The 23,152-nt window shown below is 37.0% G+C and overlaps 1 protein-coding gene across 2 annotated transcripts in view; it reads left to right on the plus strand.

The window, feature by feature from the left end:
- The window catches only part of DDX10 (DEAD-box helicase 10), a 202,553-nt gene that overhangs the window by 24,325 nt on the left and 155,076 nt on the right, over positions 1–23,152 (plus strand). For both annotated transcript variants that reach the window (XM_036426967.2, XM_036426966.2), the window contains exons 9-12: positions 1,939–2,023; positions 16,354–16,455; positions 17,593–17,680; positions 22,325–22,413. In XM_036426967.2, the coding sequence (XP_036282860.1) occupies positions 1,939–2,023; positions 16,354–16,455; positions 17,593–17,680; positions 22,325–22,413 (364 nt within the window). The remainder of the gene's footprint in view (positions 1–1,938; positions 2,024–16,353; positions 16,456–17,592; positions 17,681–22,324; positions 22,414–23,152) is intronic.

Here is a 23,152-nt window from a genome sequence, read left to right on the forward strand (position 1 = left end):
TGTAATACTTTCAGGAATAAAGAATTATTTTATAAAAAGGGGTCTATAGGCTTCAGATATGCCACAAAAAAATGTCAAGAACCTTTGTTCTAGTTTATTTTAAAAAGTTTAGATGAATGTATTCATAAATAGTATATACTTCCTTGGAAGTTTAAAAACTTTGCATCAATAATATTAAACAAACTCGTCTATGACTTGCTTTTAAAATTTTCCCATGTTCATGTGTAAAGATCCAGTGTATTTTGTAGAGTATGTCATAGCATGAATTTATCCATTCCTGGAGTAAAGGACATTCAAGTTTTGTTTTTATTCCAGAGAGGTGCGATGAATAATCTGAAGCTCTATTCTTATGTAAATGTTTAAGGATTTCTTTAGAATGCACCAGTATCGTTTTTAAACTTTCTTTTATTCTTAATTTTTTCTAAATTATTTTACTATTTTAATGAGTAACATACTCATATGGGTAAAAATGAATTACGAGACAAATCAATCTGTACTCTACACCTCCTCACTCTTCAAAGAGCAATTATTTCAATCTGCTATTTCTTCTTTTGACATTTAGTTTTATATTTTGGAGTAACCATCTTTATACTGTCAATTCTTAATTTGTCAAGTTTAGAAATTATCTCACAATTTGCTTTTAAAAAATATTTTTATTGATTTCAGAGAGAGAGGAAGGGAGAGGGAGGAAGGGCTAGAAGCATCAATGATGAGAAAGAATCATTGATTAGCTGCCTCCTGCAGGCCCCTTACTATGGATCAAACCCAAATCCATCCTAGGCATTTGCCCTGATGGGGAATTGAGCTATGACCTTCATGTTCATGGGTCCACCCTCAACCACTGAGTCACATCGGCTGGGCTAAAGATTTCCTTTTTTTTTACCTCTATCCTGTTACTCCCTGTTAGTAAATAAGTATACATAGTACAATATTAAATTTTAATAAAACTGTTTATATTTTATTATAATTTTTTTTATAGTCCTGTATGTTTTACTTTATACATTAAAAAAGGGTCCATAGCCCTGACTGATTTGGCTCAGTGGATAGAGCGAAGGTCTGCGGACTGGAAGGTCCCAGGTTTGATTCCAGTCAAGGGCATGTACATTGGTTGTGGGCACATCCCCAATAGGGGGTGTGCAGGAGGCAGCTGGTCGATATTTCTCTTTCATCGATGTTTCTAGCTCTCTGTCCCTCTCTCTTCCTCTCTGTGGAAAATCAATAAAATATATTTTAAAAAATCAATAAAATATATTTTTAAAAAAAGGGTCTATAACACAAACAATAGGGCGGTGAAGACATGGGGGGATTGGAGGGGGCCAATGGGGGGGAAAGGTACTCACTTTTTTAAAAGTGCTCAATCTTTTCCTCTATGATAGAAGGTGGTCTGAAAACCTCAGAGCAAAGTTTCTAAATAACTAAAGATAGTAAGAGAATGAGCATTAAGGAATTGAGAGACAGATCTCTGGAAATGAACAGAAACTTATGTAGCCAGAAATATATGTGGAGTAATTATTGCCAGGAAATTAGGAGAGGGACTTAATTCGAAAGGAGATGGGAATAGCAGGAAAAGTAAACCTTTATTTAAATTTAGAAACCAGTTTTATGGTTCACTAGGAACCCATGAGAACTGGTTTTTTTAGGTTATTAAATATCAGGATATTTCATTATTTGTGTAACACAAAGCTGTCTGTCTGCTGTGTCAGATAAGAAATAATGTTCACATTCAAACACTGTCATTAATTTTAGCTCACTTTGTCAAAGAGGTGTTTGTTATCTTTTGGTTCATGCAATTAATTTTATTTTTAAGAGTCCACAGATTATAGCTATCAGTTTGATGTGACAGAAAGTCCTAGCTAGCAAGCAATATTATAAAATAAAAATAGTGCAGCAGAGTAGATCTTAAAACTGATTTTCTACCTTGACATTCTTTCTGTACAGATTTCCCAGCTGTGAATTGGGTTCTTCAGTTTGATTGTCCTGAAGATGCCAACACATATATTCACCGTGCAGGTAGAACTGCCAGGTAAGTATGCTGGCCCATTTCTTTGCTTTTGGTGTTATCTAAATAAAAAACTATGCTCCTTGAAATACAGACAAAGAATTCAGGAAAATGAGTACAGTTGGGCATTTTTATGGTGTAGTTTGAGAACATCTGGTCAGCTGTGGTAAGTCAGTATGGCTGAAACTTGATTACTGCTGCGAAAAATCAATGAAAATCTTATTTTAGTTTTTTGTTCTAACTTTGTTTACTTACTAAACTTTTTATAAGAACTGCTCACTGAACATCATCTCTCTGAATCCTAATGATCCCTCACTGAGGTATAGGACTGTTATTTAATATCTATTTTCAGAGGAGGAAGCTAAGTCTTTGAGCACTTAGATAATTTTTTGAAGACACACTGCCCCTGGATTCTAATCCAGGCAGCCTGACTCTTCTAGTCTAGATCTGTACTCTTACTTTCTGTGGTATCGGCCCTAAGAGGCAAGGTGGTTTTGAGTTGTAGATTTCTCCCCCCCCCCCCCCCCCCTTAGTGTGGAAATTAGACATTGCTGGAGGCTACTCCCAAATACTCCCTTTTTCATATATGTCCCCCTTCTTCCTCAATAAAAACATCACTAAAAGTTGGTGGCTTAGAAATCTGAAGTGACTTGTTCCATTTAGTGTCTCTTCCATCATGAAACATCAATGTCTCATTGACATCCACATCCTGTCTAATAAAAGAGTAATATGCAAATTAACAATCACCCCACTACACCCTTAAGGCACACCTGCCAGCCAATCAGGAGTGAATAGGCAAATAAACACAACCAAGATGGCTACGGCCACAGAGAGCAGGAGGGAGACTTGGGTTTCCCTGGCAATGGAGGAAGCCAAGCTTTCCACCTGTTCTTACTGGCCTAGGCCTCCACTCGAGGCTACAACGTTTCAGTGATAGAAGATACATAAATCCAAACAGAAATGGCGGCAGCCAAGGAGCTCGAAAGAGCAGGAGGCTGGCTAGGGTTGACACCGACGATAGATGAAGCCAAGCTTTCTGCACACCCTGGCTGCCCAGACCTCCACTTAAGGCTATAAAGTTTCAATTATAGAAGGTACATAAGTCCTAACAGAAATGGCTGCCACCACAGAGGAAGCAGAAGGCTTGGCTCTGGTTTAGGCTTGGCTCTGCTCTAAGCTACAAAGTTTCAATTGTAGAAGATAAATAAACCCCAGATACCAGGGCCTCGGGGGGCGGGGGGGGCATGGCCAGCCTGCAAACCACCATAGGCCCTCGTCCAGGCCGCCCCACACCCTGAGGGAACTCCACACTGATCTGGGACATCCTTCAGGGCAAACCAGCTGGCCCCCACCCATGTACCAGGCTCTATCCTATCTAATAAAAGTAATATGCAAATTGACCATCACTCCAACACATAAGATGGCTGCCCCCATGTGATCAAAGATCCTGCCCCTATGTGGACACAAGTTGGCCACCACAAAATGGCCAGCAGGGGAAGGCAGTTGGAAGGGTCTAGGCCTGCAAGGGAGGGCAGTTGTGGGCAATCAGGCCAGCAGGGGAGAGCAGTTAGGATGGACCAGGCCTGCAAGGGAGGGCAATTGGGGTCAATCAAGCCTGCAGGGAGGGCAGTTAGGGGTGACCAAGCCAGCAGAGGAGGGAAGTTGGGGGCGACCAGGCCTGCAGGGAAGGGCAGTTGGGAGGGACCCAGGCCTGCAGGGGAGAGCAGTTGGGGGGGACCAGGCCTGCAAGGGAGGGAAGTTAGGGGCAAACAGGCTGGCAGGGGAGCAGTTAGGCATCAATCAGCCTTCCATGGGAGTGGTTAGGGGGTCATCAGGCTGGCAGGCAAAAGCGGTTGGGGGCAATGAGGAAGGCAGGCAGGCAAGCAGTTGGGAGCCAGCAGTCCTGGATTGTGAGAGGGCAGTTGGACATCTCTCGAGGGTTCCCAGATTGGAGAGGGTGCAGGCTAGACTGAGGACACCCCCACCCCCCATGCACGAATTTTGTGCACCAGTCCTCTAGTTATAAATATTCGCTTAGCCAGTTTTGATGAGAAATAAAGTGACAAAGAAAAATCAAAGAAATAGTCCATCTGTGGCTAATCAAAATGAATCATAATCCTATTGTGGTTATCATTTTGGCTGTTTCCAATTCTTAACCATCCCAATTATCAGTAAAATGAACAAGTGCTAACAAGCAGCGGGGAAACTATCTGGAAAAGAATATAGCAAAGTCATAGTCATTTGGGAGTAAATGGCGTAGAAAGGTATCTAAATGAATGAAAAGAATAACAAATGTCTTTGCTATTGAGGTTGCAGTGAAGTTGGAATATGTATGCTGCTGGTAGAACTGTGAATGGTTAGCATCTTTCTGGATAGCATTTTGTAATACTTACAAAAGTCTTAAGAGTTCTTCCTTTTGACTCAATAACTCCATATCTAGAAGTTGATCTTAAGAAAATAGGGAGAAGGAAAAAGTTTCAGTAAAGATGTTCATTTTACTGATATTTGTGATGGTTAAGAATTGGAAACAGCCAAAATAATAACCATAATAGAGTTACAATTAATTACGATTAGCCACAAATGGACTTTTTTTTGTTTTGTTTTTGTTTTCCATTTTGTTACCACTTTCTCATCAAAACTATGTAAATGAGTATTTATAATATGGATATCAATGAGGCATTGATGTTTAATGGTGGAAGAGACACTAACTGGGACAACAGTTACTTCCGATTTTTAAGCCACAAACTTTCATTCACTTGGGATGGCGGGATCTTGAGAAGAATATTGGAATACTCATCCAAGCAAAGACTCATTTTCCAGCAGTTTGCTCTTCCATTTGCCCTGCATCTTGTTCAGCAAGTGGCCCAGTTGTCTTCTGTCTCTTTTTTTTATCTATGAAGTCCCTTTGGTGTTTACTTTTACATTTCTTTGTGTCCACAGTTCTCATGGCTTTAAAGAAATTTTATCTTTTTGTTTGATTCTGTTGTTTGTTTCAGCGTAAGTGAAGCTTTTTCCCATTCTTCTACAGCTTAAGAAGTAGAGCTCTTTCTTTCTCTTTGTTTTCTAATTATTATAAAATGTTTGACTGTTTCAAACATTTTTCATTTGGCTCACTTTTAGCCCATGGGCTATTAAACGTGGGCATTAATCAAGGTCTCATCACTTAAGTGCTTTTCTTTTGACCACCATTAAGAGAGAGCATAGTATAAGAGTGAAAGGTAAAACTTTTTATAAATAGGATTTATGTATTAAAAGGTTCAAAGTATGTCTTTTTATTACAGTTATATAATTTGAATAAGCAATGGGGTTAGAACTGGGTTCTATGTATGATGTCTTTCTACATTTAGACAAACTTATCTTAGAATGACAGCATTGTTTTTAATGGGATCTAAATAAATAGGTAGAATAGCAGCCTTGTTTTCCATTTATGAGAGTACATTGTACTTCAGTGTCTCTGATGCATTGGGTACATTTCAGATTGTCTTTCTTAGTGAGATATTCAGAAATTTTTAGTTGTGGTTGTTGGAATGAATGTTTCTCTATTGTTTAATTCTCAACAAATGTGTAAGTATGAATTGTACAGGTGCCCATGTACACATTTGCATTTTCTGGTCTTATGGGCCTCTAGATAGATAAAGTTGAGTCTGGTCTCTCACTAGCATATTGGATCAGGAGTAAGCAGGCTTTTAGATGTGCCATTAGTGTTGACATGGGCAGGGCAAACTAATTCCTTTATAGAATACATTTATCAATGTTTTGAAATTATTCCTCCTATATGAAGATTATTGGGCATTTTAGTGCATCAGGAAAATGTTCATGAAGGACAAATGTTTCAGGATTCTTGTTTCATGGAGAAGTTCTTAAAAATGTTGTGTAGTTGAGCCTGGCTGGTGTGGCTCAGTGGTTGAGTTTTGACCTATAAACCAGGAGGTCATGGTTTGATTCCCGGTCAGGGGACATGCTCAATCCCCAATAGAGGGGTGTGCAGGAGACAGCCAATCAGTGATCTTCTCATTGATGTTTCTCTTGCACTCTCTCCCTCACTCTCTGAAATCAGTAAAAAATGAAAAAAAAAAATGTTATGTAGTTCACCTTGCCATGGTGAACATTAAATTGGTCTTAATGACTGTGGAGCTGCCGAGGAGGTAGAACAGCATCACAATTGATTGTATTTTAAGAGAGAGAGTACTAATTTGAAAAACTATTTTTTAATGCAATTTCTAATGTCATTAAATTTTAAAGTACAAGCCTGTTTGATCCTTCATAACCAATTAAAATACTTTGAATTGACACTTTTAGATGTATAGAGAGTGGAAAGGTTTAGGATATGTAATGCTTATTTTTCTTTGGCAATTTAATAAAAATTGACTAAATTGCCATTTAAAAGTTGCCATTAATGGGTTTAGAGATAATTAGAAAATTTTTTAGGCCATGAGCTTGGATAATTGAATTGAATGGAATAAAGACTAAATTAAAAATTAAAATTAATTAAAATCTTATGTGTATGCTGTAATTAAAACCAGGTTGCCAGATAGCATTTGCTTTTGGAATCGAACAATGACACAAAATAGATAAGTGAACTTAGTGCTTTGTGGCAAAATAACTAAAGTTGAGGAAAATTCGTTTTCTTTTTCTTTTCTGTGTTTTAGCCAAGTGAAAAGTGTGATTCAGGTACTTGTTGCCTTAAAGTACTTATTCTATTTTAATTTTTAATTTATTCATGTGTCTAAAATTCTTTTGATCTTTAGCAATTGAGAAAAAATTCCCTGTTTCCCTTAATCATCCATACCCATTTTATTATATTGGTTAATCTTCTTTAGAAACAAATGAGGCAAGGGACCTAAGTCCAGCTTTATAAAACTGTATCCTAAAAAACAAAAACAAAAACAAAAAAACAACTGTATCCTATGATACTTTCAACTTCTTAAATGTAATTATCTTTAGGGTTTGCAGTGTTTGGTACTCACAAAATCAGCCTCTTCCACTTACAAAAAAGCCCAGTTGAAAATAAAGATTTGGGAATATAAAATAGTTATATATCAGATACTTCTCACTTTCAAAATGCTTTCATTTGGGGAGTGAGGGTCTGTGGGTAAAAAGTGAGACTTCATGTAACTGTTTATATATATAAGGAATTGGGGGTTGCTATATAAAATATGGATGGAGATATATATATATATATATATATATATATATATATATATATATATATATACTGTATATATATATATAATTACTGTTTTGTTTTCCAGAGTAGCAGTGCAGTCCAGCAATATTCCAGTTCCACTGGAGTTATCTTGGCTGTGTTTTGTGATGCTCGGATTTTGTGGGGAGTGATTTAGGTGGTTCCACTAGAGGACAGCAGAGGACAGTTCTTTGCTTTGCACACTCATGGGCAATAGTTTAGATCATCAGCAGCAAATATACAGATGGGAAGTGTTTTAAATTTCTAATGTGATAACTATATGATGCTTGTTTTTGGGAAATACTGGTGCTTTATAAAACAGATAATGAAGAAAACAATTTAAATTGGTTTGTAAATTGAAATAATTAAAGTGAGAAGACAATTTCCATGAGTATTAATTTACTGAAGCTTACTACATGTACCTTAGGTTTAAGATAGGTACAATACTTGCTAGTGAAAATTCTTTCATTCCCTTTGACTTTACAGAGATTCTAGCTTCAACCCACTCTACTTTTATAGAGGCTAGTACTTCCTTACATGGCCTTCTGCCTTTGTCTATTGGTATCTGAAATTTAAATCTTAAAAAAGGAGGGCAAAATCAATCCATTATTTTGCATCAAAGAAGTATTAGGAGCTAAGGAAGAGTCTAGTTATCAAGGTAGATAAAGGGGCTGATATTTCTTAGGAGTCTGTTATTTCCCAGGCTCTTGCTCTCTTGCCAAGCAGGCAGAGGGATTCTTTTTTTAAAAAAAGTCAGATCATGTCACTCCTCTGATGGCTTTCCATTTCATTCAAGAGTGAAAACCAGTGGCTTTCTGGGCTTATACTGTGCAACCCCCTTCCAACCCCAGTTCCTATTATCCTATGCTCCATACTGGTCTTGTTTCTCCTGTAGGCCAGGCATGTTTTTGTCTTAGATCTTTATATTATGTTTCTCTGGAATGCTTTTTCCTTAAGTATCCACATGGCTGTCTTTCTTACCCTACCCCAACCTCTCCTCCTTACGTGGTTCTTATTTTCTTTCATAGCACTTAACATCTTTAAATATATTAGAGCATTAACTTATATTTATTATTTGCTTTTTGTTCTCTTTACTAGAATATAAGCTTTATAAAGGCAAGGCAGATTGTCTACTAAGTGATGTACTCTGAGTGCCTAGCACATGGCTTGCAGAGTGGACACTTGATACAACACAACTAATTTCTCAAATCAGATGCATGAATTAGAGATCTTAGCTAATATATTAATTAGCTGTTTCAATTTTACAAGTTATTCTACAATTTAGTGACTTAAAGTAAGAACTATGTTACGGTTTCTGTGGGTCATCTGGATTTTCTGGCTATTGGTTAATCACATGTTCTTAATCTATTAAAACTTAAGTTTCATCTTTTTTGTTGTTGTTAGGCTTCAGCCAAGGTGTCACACAGCACTTTCAGATTTAACTGGGGATGGACCCCTTTCTGAGCTTGTTGACAGGATCATTTCTTACTGACCGGTCAGAGGTGCCTCTCAGTTCCTTTCTATGTGGTCATTCTCTTTATAGGTTTCTTTTTTTTTCTTTTTTCTTTTTAAAAAATATATTTTATTGATTTTTTTTTACAGAGAGGAAGGAAGAGGGATAGAGAGTTAGAAACATCGATGAGAGAGAATCATCAATCAGCTGCCTCTTGCACACCCCTCACTGGGGATGTGCCTGCAACCAAGGTACATGCCCTTGACCGGAATCGAACCCGGGACCTTTCAGTGCGCAGATCGATGCTCTATCCACTGAGCCAAACCGGTTTTGGCTCTTCATAGAGTTTCTCAGAGCATAGCATCTGGCTCATTAGAGAGAGTAAATGAGAGGGAAAGGAGAGTAAGATGGAAACTACAATGTCTTTTATGACTTGGACTCAGAAGTCACACTCCGTCTTATCTGTAGTATCCTAGTGGTTACACAAATTAGCATAATTAAGTGTGTGTGTGAGGGGGAGTACGAGGGTGTGAATACCAGGAGGCCTGGATTATTGGGAGCCATTTTAGAAGCTGTCTAATACACCTAATATGAAACTTTAATAATCTCAAGGATAAAGGTAATTACGAGGTATATATGAGGAAGGAAAAGACCTTCGGCTGCAGATGACTTTATTTTTCCCAGGGTATTTCCCTGTCTTTTTCTTTTTTAAATCTAGTGTAAGTCTTTAGATATTCTGAGTCAGAGATACCCTTTTTTCTCCAGGAATAAGCTCTCCTTTGTACCATGTTGAGCAGGAGTAACAGAACAGTTGGACTCTACTGCCTATGGCTGGCTGTCTGCATGGCTGGCTGCACTGTTCTCCCACAGTGGCAGGCCCTGTTGGGGCTGGTTGCCACAGGTAAGGCTGAGGCACAGGGAGAACAGGAAATATAGGGAGGGGAAAAAAGAGAGAGCTGTGGAATAGCAGAATGTCACCAGCAGTTGTCTCCATTTCTCTAACTCTTGATCAGACTTGTATTGAGAACAGTGATTAGTATATTAGTAGTTGCAGGGATAGATTTTTAGCTCCTGAAAGGACCTAGATCATCTCATTCAAATTGTATAACTTATAAATAAAATAAAATATGATAGAATTGCCTGGCTGGTATGGCTCAGTGGTTGAGCGTTGACCTAGGAACCAGGCGGTCATGGTTTGATTCCTGGTCAGGGCACATGCCTGGGTTGTGGGCTCAATCTCAAAGTGTGGGGTGTGCAGGAGGCAGCCAGTCCATGATCCTCTCTCATCATGGATGTTTCTATCTCTCCCTCTCCCTTCCTCTCCTAAATCAATAAAAAATATATATTTTTTAAAAAGTGATGTACAGAGATAAAATGACTCATTATCCAGGGTTATATATAGTACAATAGGGATTTGAAATTAGTTATTTTAACCCCAAATCCAGTATTTTATCTACTAAATACAGCAATTTTCGTCTCATGGAACATATAAACTAATTAATAAAATTCTATGGGAGCCCTGGCGGGTTTGGCTCAGTGGGTGGAGCGTCATTATGCGGACCGAAGGGTCCCAGGTTCGATTCCAGTCAAGGGCACATGCCTGGGTCTCAGACTCCGCTGATCCATGATTCTCTCTCATTGATGATGTTTCTCTCTCCCTCTCTCTCCCTTCCTCTATGAAATTAAAAAAAACAAAAAACATTAAAATTCTGTGGGATACCAAAAATATATATATATTTTGCTGATCTGACCAAAAATAGGTACAATTTTGATTCATTCATACCAAACAGCTATTGTTGTATTGGCTGTTGTCATTTTTTTATTTGACAATCTGAGGGTAAAGACATCAGTGCCCTTGACTAAATACGTATGGCATGTTTTAAAATTCTTGCGGTATGCTGGTTGAAAATTGCTGTACTAATGCAACTCCTGGTGGTTCGTTTATATTTTTTCATGAACCAAATATTTAGTGACCAGATTTTAGGTATAAATGATGTAATGTTAGGTATGGAAGGCAAATTCATACATGACTTCAAAGGTAATGGTCAGAATAAGGAAATATGCTAATATTGGCAGAACTAGGATGTGTAAATGAGGTAAGAGTGATACAAAAAATGTAGATTATTAAAAGCATATACAGTTTTTTTACTTGGTTTTAATAACTTGTTTTATTATAAAAATAATGCTTATTCACTATACAAATTCTAGACAATGGCAAAACAATTAAACACCCAAATCCTACCACCTAGAAATATTTTTATATATATTTGTGCATTTAAAAAAAATTATGAAAATGGAATTATTCTAAATATATTATTTTATGATTATTCACCTGGAGAACCAGCCAAGCTAGGAGAACTAAGGGTGACTAGATAGTTGTGAACCCATGCTCTTATCAATGAAGGTATGGATAATCAAAACCAAAGAGTATTTACAGACTCAACTGGAACAGAGTGTGTGATGGGGAATCTGAATGGGAGTAATTGAGGATTAATAGTTCTTGGCTAGAAGGCAAACTGTTGCCATTATTTCAAATGGAAGAATTATTATTGGGATCCAATAGATCTGGATCTACTATTATAGCTAGAAATACTAGTGTGCTCTAGGGCAGTGTTTTTCAACCTTTTTTGGGCAAAGGCATACTTGTTTCATGAAAAAAATCATGAGGCACACCACCATTAGAAAATGTTAAAAAATTTAACTCTGTGCCTATATTGACTATATATAAAGTAATTCTCTTGAATAGGAATCAAATAAACACAAAGAAAGTATTTTATAATTACTTTATTATGAAATATTAAGTAAACAAAATAGTGAAAAATTATAAAATTCTTGTCTTGTCTGCACCTACGGCACACCAGGCAACATCTAGTGTGCCGCGGAACAGCGGTTGAAAAACGCTGCTCTAGGGTGTAGAGATATAATAGTTTCCTGACAGCAGAAAATCGTGATCAATCTATTGAGGATCCTTCTTTCTGGAGGGAATTCTGGTAGAGTTGAAAAAAGCAATGAATTGGAAATTATAGGTCTCTGATATGTAGTGATCAGTGTGCCACCCCCACATGCCCTTTGTCATTTCAGGAACTTTATTTTTAATTTGTTTCTTTCATTGTTTGCTTGCTTTTAAGTTTGGCAAATTAATATAAAATGAAGCTCTATAAATTCTAAAGAGTTATGTAAATATAACATGCCATTAATACTGATGGTGAAAATGAGATTTTTGTTGGTTCATATTCTGGGCTTTTTTTTTATATAGTGCTTAGAAGGTCTCTTAAAATAATTTGTCTAAATATAAGGAGTTTTAAAATGTAGTTCTTATGAAGACCATTTATTTCTCTTTATACATATACTTAGCCTTGGGCTTTGGATATTGCTTTTAAAATCTAAAAGCTAGCTCATGGGTAAATAAACTATTCTTGTGAGCATAAAAAAAGTGAAATGTGCTTATGCCTTTTTTTTTTAAACTGCTTTTTTTTTTTTTTTAATAGAAGCTTACTGGAAATTTTTGGGTGTTGGTGTGTGGGAGATAATTTGTGCTTTCCTTTGCTTCTGGAAAAAGTTGTGTGATGTAAGATAGGTAAAATGGCTGATCTTTTTTTTTTAATTTAAAAAATATATTTTATTGATTTTTTTTTTTTATAGAGGAAGGGAGAGGGATAGAGACTTAGAAACATTGATGAGAGAGAAACATCGATCAGCCACCTCCTGCACACCCCCTCCTGAGGATGTGCCTGCAACCAAGGTACATGTCCTTGACTAGAATTGAATCTGGGACCCTTCAGTCCGTAGGCTGACATTATCCACTGAGCCATACTGGTTAGGGCAGCTGGTAATCTTTTTATTAGATGCTTGCCTTATGGGGTTCAACTTTGGACATTTTTGCCTTTACCTTTGGGTATCTTTTCCTTCTAAATTTCAGTGTTGTGGTCTGTTTTAACCTTGTGTATCCTTTATATTTAGTATACTAGAGGCCCACTGCATGAAATTCAGGAGGTGCACGAAATTTGTGAGGGATCCGGCCTAAACTGGCAGTTGGACATCCCTCTTGCAGTCCAGGACTGCTGGCTCCTAACTGCTTACCTGCCTGCCTGCCTGATCACCCCTAACTGCCCTCCTCTGCTGGCCCGATTGCCACAACTGCCCTCCCTTGCTAGCCTGATCGCCCCTCATGTGCATGGCAATCTTGTGACAATATTACTCATGAGGGCATGAGGACCACCTAGGCTTTTATTAGTATAGGTTCTGTTAGCTCGTGTTTTGAAAGGTTTGCATATGGCCCTCTTGTGACTTTAACCAGATTCTTCTTGGGAGCATGAATGGGTAGTTAACATAGATGTAGATAATTAGATTATTCTTATTTATGAGTCAATCTAAAGAGACCTAAGGTGGATGACATTTTGATGTTCTAGATCTTTCTCTTTATTTTTGTCTATAGTCTGGCCCTATATAGAGTCGAGTGCCTATTGGTTTTTCTCTCCATTTTTGCATTTGGTTATAGGATATTAAAAGGTTTGTTTATCCTCACCCCACTAATCTCCCTTCTTTTTATTGTCCTTTGGGCCACACAAAATAACCTTTTTTTAAAATTTATTTATTAACGTCACCCCTAGTCTAGTTGCCTTCAGGGCATTTTAGTAAGTATACTACATAGTGGTCAGTATTAAATGATCTCTGTCCTTTTTGACCCTTACCAAGGCCCTTGATGAAGTCTTATAGTCTCAGAAGTTTTGATGTTGCTTAGATATTGTGTCTGCTCATGCTATTACCTCACTACTTCATACAGTAATGATTTCTGCCTTCAGAGTTAGTTTAGTCCAACACTGTGAAGGGAGATACTTTAAATTCATATTTCTTCATAGGAAATGAGGATGAAACATTTGAGTCATACTAATCTATTTTAAAATACAATGAGGAAGGTATTTGGTACTAGATTTTCAGTTATGAAATATACTTAGTAAAAGGCGTAAATACAGAGTGGGGCAAAAGCACGTTTACAGTTCACATGAAAAGTAATATGGTAATTAATACATAATAATCTATACTAATAAAAAGGTAATATGCAAATTAGTCACAGTGCCCTCACAGTAACAACTGAACAGCAGGCTGCGTGGGGCGACCAGGCAGGCAGGGGGTTAGTGAAGGATGACCAAACGACTGACCAGCAGGCTGCATGGGGCGACCAGGTCTGCAGGAGGGTTAGCGAGGGGTGACCAGATCGTCAGGGGGGCTAGTTAGGCATAATCAGGCTGGCAGGGGGGCAGTTAGGGGCGATCAGGCGGCAGGCAGGTGAGCAGTTAGGAGCCAGTGGTCCCGGATTAGAGAGAGTCTAGGCAGGGCTGAGGAGACCTCCTTCCCACATGCACGAATTTCATGCACTGGATCTCTAGTATAAGACAAACTGTTTTGTGTACTCACGACTATAAACATTGATGTTCGTTCACCTTTACTCTTTTCTTCCTGTTGAATACTCATGCAACTAGAAAACCTAGAAAAAGCAATTAAGCATGAAGAAGATAAAACTTGACTCTCTCAACTGCTGCCTTTTGCCCCTGGAAAATTGACTCTTCATAACATTTGATTAATTTCTAATTGTTCTTTAGGTCTCAGCTTATAGAGTCATTTCCATAGGTAGGTTTTCTTGACTCCTAGACTACATTCAATGGAGTTCTCCATTATATATTCTCATGGCTTTTAATTGTGTGTGTGTGTGTGTGTGTGTGTGTGTGTGTGTGTGTGTGTTCTAGTTAACTAGATTGCCATATCACTAAAGATAGAGATAATCATCTTATATTTCTTTGTGTTCTTCAATTTATTCCTGTCAGCAGATTTTCAGTAAATTTTTCATTTGTTTAACTATAAGAACTTACCCTCCTATTTTATGGAATGAATACCTGAAGGGAATGCTTTGAGATTACTTTTTCTTTTGGGACTTTAAAAAATTTCCATAAATACCCAATTCCATTTTGTCTTACTGCTTGCATGTAATAGCTGATACTGAAGTATCAGGGAAATCTGTAGTCAAGTAATACAAGAAGCTTAAGTAACTATGGGTGCCTTTTGGCCTGTTTATGTAGAAATTTATTATGATACAGCACAAAATAAGATTTTACTAGGTAAGGGAGAAGAAGTATCTGGATTGGAAGCAAGTTGTTCACTGGGTAGATATATATTTCTTATTAGCCAAATCCCTAGGAAGATGATTAGATTTCCTTAATGTACTGGGTTCCATGTTTATTAAATGGCTAATTTTATTATAACATTCTAATGCCTTAAATGAGAAATTGTCTCCTTGCTTAAGATATAGAGCAGTGGTCGGCAAACTCATTAGTCAACAGAGCCAAATGATTGACATTTCTTTAGAGAGCCAAATTTTTTAAACTTAAACAACTTCTAATGCCACTTCTTCAAAATAGACTCGCCCAGGCCATGGTATTTTGTGGAAGAGCCACACTCAAGAGGCCAAAGAGCTGCACGTGACTCGCGAGCTGCAGTTTGCTGACCACGGGTATAGAGCTATTTAAGAAATTCTTTCTAGCCCTGGCCAGGTGACAAAATTGATTAGAACATCATCCCATGCACCAAGAGATTTTGGGTTCAATCCCTAGTTGGGACATTAAATGGGAGGCAACTGATCTCTCCCTCCCTTTCTCCTTCCTCCTTTTCCTTCCCCTTTTCTCTCATTCTCTCTTTCCCTCCCTTCCCTCTCTCCAAACATATCCTTGAGTGAGGATTAAAAAAAATTTTTTATTTATTTATTTATTTATTTATTTATTTATTTATATCTAGATCTTCAGTTGTAGTATAGCCACAAAGTCATTAGGAATTCTAGTTAGGAAAATTTGGAAAAAGAATTCAGAGTCCCAGAGTTTTTGTTGTCTCAGAAATTTTAAAAAATGGTATTCCTCAACTTACACCATACACCAGAATAAACTCAAAATGGATAAAAGACCTAAATGTAAGTCTGGAAACCATGAAAATCTTAGAAGAAGCCATAGACACCAAAATCTCAGGCATGTCTCGTAGCAATATGTTTACGGATAATTCTTCTAGGGCAAAGGAAACTAAGGAGAAAATAAACAAATGGGACTACATCAAAATAAAAAGTTTTCTGCACAGCAAAAAGAAAAAACAAACCATCAATAAAATGAAGAGGAAGCCCACTATATGGGAAAACGTATTTGGCAATGATACATCTGATAAAGGGTTAATATCCAAAATATATAAGGATCTAATATAGCTTAACAAAAGGGAGATAAACATTCCAATTAAATAATGGGCAAAGGACTAAATAGACCACATGTGTCAAACACAAGGCCCACGGGCCAAATCCGTCCCGCCAGGCCTTGCAATGTGGCCCGCACCACGCTGTCATCACTGCACTGTCATCACTGCACTCTGCTGTGTTTCCATCACAATGACAGTTTATGACTGTTCAGTAAACCATTCGGCCCGCGATTTAGGCTGGATTTTAGATTTTGGCCCCTTCTCTGATTGAGTTCGACACCCCTAAAATAGACACTTCTCCAAAGTGGACATACAGATGACTAAGAGGCATTGAGCATCTGCCTCCTGTTGGTCAGTGTGCATCATAGCGACTGTTCGTTCCACTGTTGGGTTGCTAGGTTTTTGTATATACAGACTAGGTGAACTTGCTTCCTTATTACCTTTTCATCAAACTGTTAAAATATAAAATGCAGATTTTGTTTTCTTGTTTAGGTATAAAGAGGATGGGGAAGCTTTACTAATTTTGCTGCCCTCAGAAGAGAAAGGGATGGTGCAGCAGCTCCTCCAGAGGAAAGTGCCTGTGAAGGAAATCAGGTAAGACAACTGGTATGATGATGGGATTGTCAAGTTAACAAAGGCATGACATTATTATGCTTACTTATGTGTGCCCAATTCCCAGCTCCCTCTAATCTATTCTGTTGCCTGGTTTGTGACTTCTTTGTTGTTTTTTACTTATAGAAGACTCTTAGAGGTTAAAATAAGATGAAAAATAGAACTTGTTAGCTTCAGGAGACATTGATGGTTGGAAGGATTAAATCTCTTGGATGCCATTTTTTAAGGTTGTTTGTCTATTTCAGAGGATTCTGTTCCCCTATCATTGAAGATATTTATATTGAGTGTTAGCAGAACTGAACAGAAGCTCACTTGTATTGGAGTCTTTGAAGCACCTTAACGTTTATTTGGAGGAAAACAATTGGGAAGGTTGTTTAATTGGGGGCAGGAATGGGAAGGAGTTTGGATGAAATAAGATTGGCTGAGTTGGTAATTGTTGAATCTGAGTAAAAGTTGTCTACCTTCGAACACCCTTGTATTTCAAAATTTTCTGTAATTAAAAAACTAAGTAAAACCACCTCATCTACTACCATCTGTCAGCACCTCAGACTTTCAGGAACAAAGTGGTTCAGTCTAAAAATCAAGAAAACAAATGAGGTTTCTTTTGTGAAACCCATACTCTTGTAAGAATTTCATTTATTCCTGTAACCTACCAGTAATACTTCTTTTATATTGTGCTTAATATCCAGATAAGGAAAATGATAATATCCGATGTTGACTTGTTTATTTGAAGTTAGTTTTGTGATATTTGACTGAAAATGGAAATCACAAATGACATTAGATTTCATTTATTCCATTTCAGTGATGCTTCATCATCTCCAATAAAAGGCTACTTTTAACTTTATAGACTTAAGAAGTTACCAGTGCTCATTGTACTCTTAACCTTAGTGTCACTCAGCATAGGATGATTAGAGATCTTTGATCTTTCATTTCTTTTTCCTGCATTATTAATATGCAAGAGAGTAAAATCTCTGCTTAGTAATTTCAGTCTAATCTGGCTCATAAATGAGAAATAATGTTAAAATTTAAAAGTACTAGTAAAATAGGAAAATGCTGTGTACTATTTTCAGTTTCCAAAATTGAGATGTCTTAGTTTAACATTTATGTTTTTTTATAAAGAATCAATCCAGAAAAACTTATTGATGTTCAGAAAAAACTGGAATCATTTTTAGCTCAAGATCAAGATTTAAAAGAAAGAGCTCAAAGGGTAAGTCATTTTTTAATCTGAAACCTTTATTGTTATGGAGCATATGTATAATAAAATTAAATTTCATCATTTTCTGATACTTCTGGTTGCTTGCTTCAGATATTCAAGTAGTGTAATATTCAGATAAGATTAGCTTACTCTTAATTCTAAAACACTTATCAGAAGGAATATACTCATCCTCATGTTTATAGCAGTATTATTTACTGTCGCCAAGATCTGGAAACAGCCCAACTGCCCATCAGCAGACGTGTGGATGAAAAAATTATGGTACATTTATATAATGGAATACTATGCAGCTGTAAAAAAAGAAGGATATCTTACCCTTTGTGTCAGCATGGATGGACCTGGAAAGTATTATGCTAAATGAAATAAGCCAGTCAGACAAAGATAAATATTATGTGATCTTACTAATATGTGGAATCTAATGAACAAAATAAACTTACAAACAAAATGGAACCAGAGCCAAAACCGATTTGGCTCAATGGATAGAGTGTCAGCTTGGGGACTGAAAGGGCCCGGGTTCGATTCCTGTCAAGGGCATGTACCTTGGTTGCGGGCATATCCCCAGTAGGGGGTGTGCAAGAGGCAGCTGATTGATGACTCTCTCTCATCGATGTTTCTAACTCTCTCTCTCTCTCCCTTCCTCTCTGTTCAAAATCAATAAAATGTATTAAAAAAAAAAACTGGAACCAGAGCATGGATACATGGAACAGACTGGCCAGTGACTGAGTGGGGAGAGGGAGAGGCTGAGTAAAGAAGGTGAAGGAATTAGCTAAAGATGTATGCATACCCCATGGACATGGACAATAGTTTGGTAAAGGCCAAGGGAGGCATCATGGAGTAGGTGGAGGTAAACAAAGGGATGGGAGGGGGATATCTGCAGTTATCAGCATTAAAATCCTATGTAATAAAAGGCTGATATACAAATTGTTTCCTCCACTGGGAGTTTGATCAGGGAGTGGGACTGGTCTGCCAACTACCCTCAGCCCCTCTCCCCAGCTGGCCATGCTCTCGATCAGTTCCCCCCCCCCAAAACCCCATAGGGGGCGGAGCCAGCCCACCAACCGCCAGCAGTCCCTCCCCCCAGCACTGGGCCTCTAGTCCGTATATATAAGCCTAAGTGACCATTACAACCGGTCAACCAGTCGCTATGATGCCATGACTAGACAGACTGGTCATCCAGTTGCTATGATGCGCACTGACCACATGGGGGCAGATGTTCAATGCAGGAGCTGCTCCCTTAGTCAATCTCTCACGGTTCCTCCCCTGTCCCTCCCCCTGTCCAGCAGGCTCCATCTGGCAGGTCCTTTCTGATAGCTGCCATGCCTCAGTCGGCTTGGCCCTGATTGGGACTGCATGAGACAGTCCCAATAGGCTGATTGCCAGGCCCAGGAACCCTACCTGTGCTTGAATTTTGTGCACTGGGCCTCTAGTTTTTTAATTAAAAAACAAAAACAAAAACAGAGATTAGAGGCATGAAAAAAGTTTAGTTTATTCTTTAATTTTAAAAAAATTATATATTTCTGTTATCCATAAAAAAAACTTTTTAAAGATGATTTTTCAGTGCATAGTGACCAGATTTCTAGTATACTTGAAAAGTTATCAACTTTTGATTTCTTCAGTAAAGTTACTCTAACTCCTGGTTGCACTTTCTTGAGTATAAGATTATCATCTCTAATTATATTAGTGTGAATTTCTGGAAAGCATAACACTCTTGTTAAATTGTCTTTAGGAATGAGATTTTAACTTATACTAGTAAATATGATTTAATGCTCATAAATTACTTTTTAGGACTTAGACATTCTCTTGATTAGCAAATAAAAAAAAATGTGTCACTTTAAGTTAAACTTATTTTTTAGTTCTTAGATTCCCTAGCAGTAGATTTTTTTGAAAAGGAAGATGTGAAATTAATTTGCATTGTGAGTACAGCTATCCATTCTTTGGATTGACAAATATTTGAGTCTCTGTTATAAAGCTCTTCATTTTCAACACTCTTACTTATAGTTATGATCTACATTCGCCACTTACCATTGCACTCCATCGGTGAGTTAGAGAGTAGAGATTCAGAGGTTGGATTCTATTCAGCAGAGAGATGAAGTGGGAGGCAGAAAATATGAGGATATGTGAAAAGGGCATCCTAATAGAGGAGCCCAAGTGGAAATACAGACAGTAGTCAGGCTTTTATGAGATGATTTTGAAACTGAGTATTTTCAGCAAAAAAAGTTTTACTTAAAGAGCAGGTCTTAAATTTAAAAAAATTAAGTTACAGTTAAGTCAAATTATCATTGCTGTTCTTCAGATACGTAAAAGCTAGAAGTTGAATGCTTACTATGTGTTAGACACTTAGCCATGACCTGACTTTTATGAGGCAGTTTGTGCACTGTTTTAATCTTCCCAACAACCTATTAGTAGGTGTTTCTGATTTAATTTTATAGATGAGTCTATAGTACCGTGAGAAAATTAAAAATTGTTCAGCGCTACATGGCTATTAGTGGCAGACCTGAGATTCTGATATAGTCTGCCTTTCTTTATAACTTCCATGATAAACTCAGGAGAGACTAATTCCACAATATAAGAAAACCAAATAATGAACTATGCAAAGTTGAACTTCTGTAAGCTCGTTTCATCTGAAATGTGAAGTGACTTGAGACACATTTTTTTTTTTCTTGTACTATTAGGGTGTGTATTTGGGAATGCATATGTTTTGTCTAACAGACATACTGTAAGCTAGGAGCACAATCTTTCTTTTTTTTTAAATACGTTTTTTTTTTTTTTTAATATTTTATTGAGTTTCCCCAGAGAGAAAGAAAGAGGGATAGAAAACCAGAAACATCGATGAGAGAGAGATATCGATCAGCTGCCTCCTGCACACCCCCAAGGCACATGCCCTTGACCGGAATCGAACTTGGGATCCTTCAGTCCGCAGGTTGATGCTCTATCCACTGAGCCAAACCGGTTTCAGCGAAGAGCACAATCTTTCATTTGAAAGCTTTTGAAATAGTATGTACATATAAAAATAATATACATAAATTAATATATGTTGTGATTTATCATATACCAAGGAGGTCGTTCAGTTGAGAATCAGGAAATAAGAAAAACTGGAAGGATGCTGTTTCACTGGTTTGTACATATTACAAAAGGAGCCTTCCAGAATAGATTATAGGAAAGCATATTGAAATAAATGATGTGATTTATTGGGTTTCACGCATGGCTTAACAGCATGGCTAACTGTATTGCCAGCAGCAGCAAGCTAGTATCTAGTTTCATAGAAGTGATTTTTCTAGTTTTTGATTTTAATCCGGTTAGAACAAGAGCAATAAGCAACTGGGGTGATTTCTTGTGGATGGTTGTATGGGGAAAAATTATCCTTGAACTGGACCATTCATTGTTCCTACCCTCGACAGGGAAAGTAATTTGAGGATTCCTGTACATATTTTGAAGAAAGGATTAGTGTAAAGTTAGAGAAAATGTGAAGTTGAGAAATAAATGGAAATTACATATGGTTTACAAAAATTAATTTTAAAATCTAACAATAAAAATACCTGCTTAGATGTTTCATGATCTTTGTTGCCTGTTTATTTTACAAAATAACAATGGATTAGGACCATGTTTAATTTTTGATTTGTATAGCTTTTCTTATAAAAGTAGTTTTATAAAAACAAACAGAAGAAAATATTGTATGATAACAAATTACTTAAAATTATGATGATGATGTACTATTTGAAATTATAATAGAAAAGGAATAAATTTTAGGAATAAACTTGTTCCTATCATGACTTTATAAAACTTAATTTAGTTAAAAATGATAAAATTTTGTTTTGATGGAAAACGTCCTTTGACTACTATGATGATAGTTATTACTAATAATGAGCATTTATTGATACTTTCTGCATTCCAGAAGATAAGCCCAGGTATTCTAAATACATTTTCTCATTTACTCCTTATAGTAGAAGGTGCTATTATCTCTGTTTGATATGTGAGGGAACTGACAGAAGGAAGAGGCGTGCTCAGCGTGTAAAATTTGGAGCTCATATTATCACCCATATTATTCTAAAGCCTGTGGTTTTCCCATTATATCACATTGCAACTGAGTAATAATAACAACTTCTAGAACAGCTTCTTGAGAAGGTGACATTCTATGTTGAGTTGGCTTAATGAAACCAAATCTTAAGTCTTTTGGTATTACAATTCTAAAAAGTAGGTGTGTTTTTTTTTTTTTGTTTGTTTTTTTTTTTTTTTTTTGGTGTGTGTGTGTGTGTGTGTGTGTGTGTGTGTGTGTAATGGGGATACACTCAACTATTTAAAAAATATATTTTTCTATTGATTTCAGAGAGGAAGGGAAAGAGAAAAAGAGATAGAAACATTAATGAAGAGAGAATCATTGATTGGCTGCTTCCTGCATGCCTCACAATAGGGCACATTGAGCCCACAATCCGGGCATATGCCCTGACTGGGAATCTAACCATGATCTCTTGGTTCATAGGTGGATGCTCAACCACTGAGCCATGCTGGCCTGGCTCAACCATTTTTGAAGTTTTTTACTACTGTTGAATTTTACCCTTTGGTTAATTTTATTTTATTTTGCTTTAATTCATTTTCCATTTCTGACTATTTATATGTTGTATATTTAAAACTCTTTTACAGTGTTTTGTCTCCTATATACGTTCAGTATATCTGATGAAGGATAAAGAAATATTTGATGTGAGCAAGTTACCTATACCTGAATATGCCCTGTAAGTATCCATATTATAGCTTTAATTGTGAATCCTCAAAGTTAGAGGCAATTCCTTTGGAACCTGGCTATCAGAGAGTCCTAGTTTTAACCACTCTGCCTTACATTAAGATAATCTGTTAATGATCTGAAGAGGAAAAGATTCTATAAACTGGAAGACTAGTTGAGCATTTAGCTCTTATTATAAAAAAGAAGTTTCTTACTTGTAAGTATAAATTCCCTGCAGCTTCCTATAGTATGGTCTTAAAGGAGATGGCGAGCAATTGATACGCATTCTTTGAAATCTTTAAATGTCTAAATTCCTCTTATTCTCTGAAATGCTGGCCTGGATTGCAATAGACAGTTTTTTTTTTTTGTTTTTTTTTATGCTTTGGATACAAATAACTTCCTCAGTTCTTCCTTTTATTTTATTGTTATTAATTTTTAAAATATGTTTTTATTGATTTTAAAGAGAGAAAAGGAGGAGAGAAAGATAGAAAAATCAAAGAAAGAGAAATATTGATCACCTGCCTCATGCATGCAACCCTTCTGGGGATCATGCCTGAATCTTGCCCTGACCAAGAATCTACTCTGCAACTTCTTGGTGCATGGATAGGCGCCCAACCAACTGAGCCACATTAGACGGGCATTCTTCCTTTATTTTAAATTGGTTTCTATACTGCGTACTGCCTAAACATTCTCTGTGTCTTGGTTTTTCTTATAGGTACTCACAGTTACCATGGCAAAATGTCCCTGTTTAG

The sequence above is a fragment of the Pipistrellus kuhlii genome, unplaced genomic scaffold (assembly GCF_014108245.1).
Source record: "Pipistrellus kuhlii isolate mPipKuh1 unplaced genomic scaffold, mPipKuh1.p scaffold_m20_p_9, whole genome shotgun sequence".
NCBI classification, from domain to species: domain Eukaryota; kingdom Metazoa; phylum Chordata; class Mammalia; order Chiroptera; family Vespertilionidae; genus Pipistrellus; species Pipistrellus kuhlii.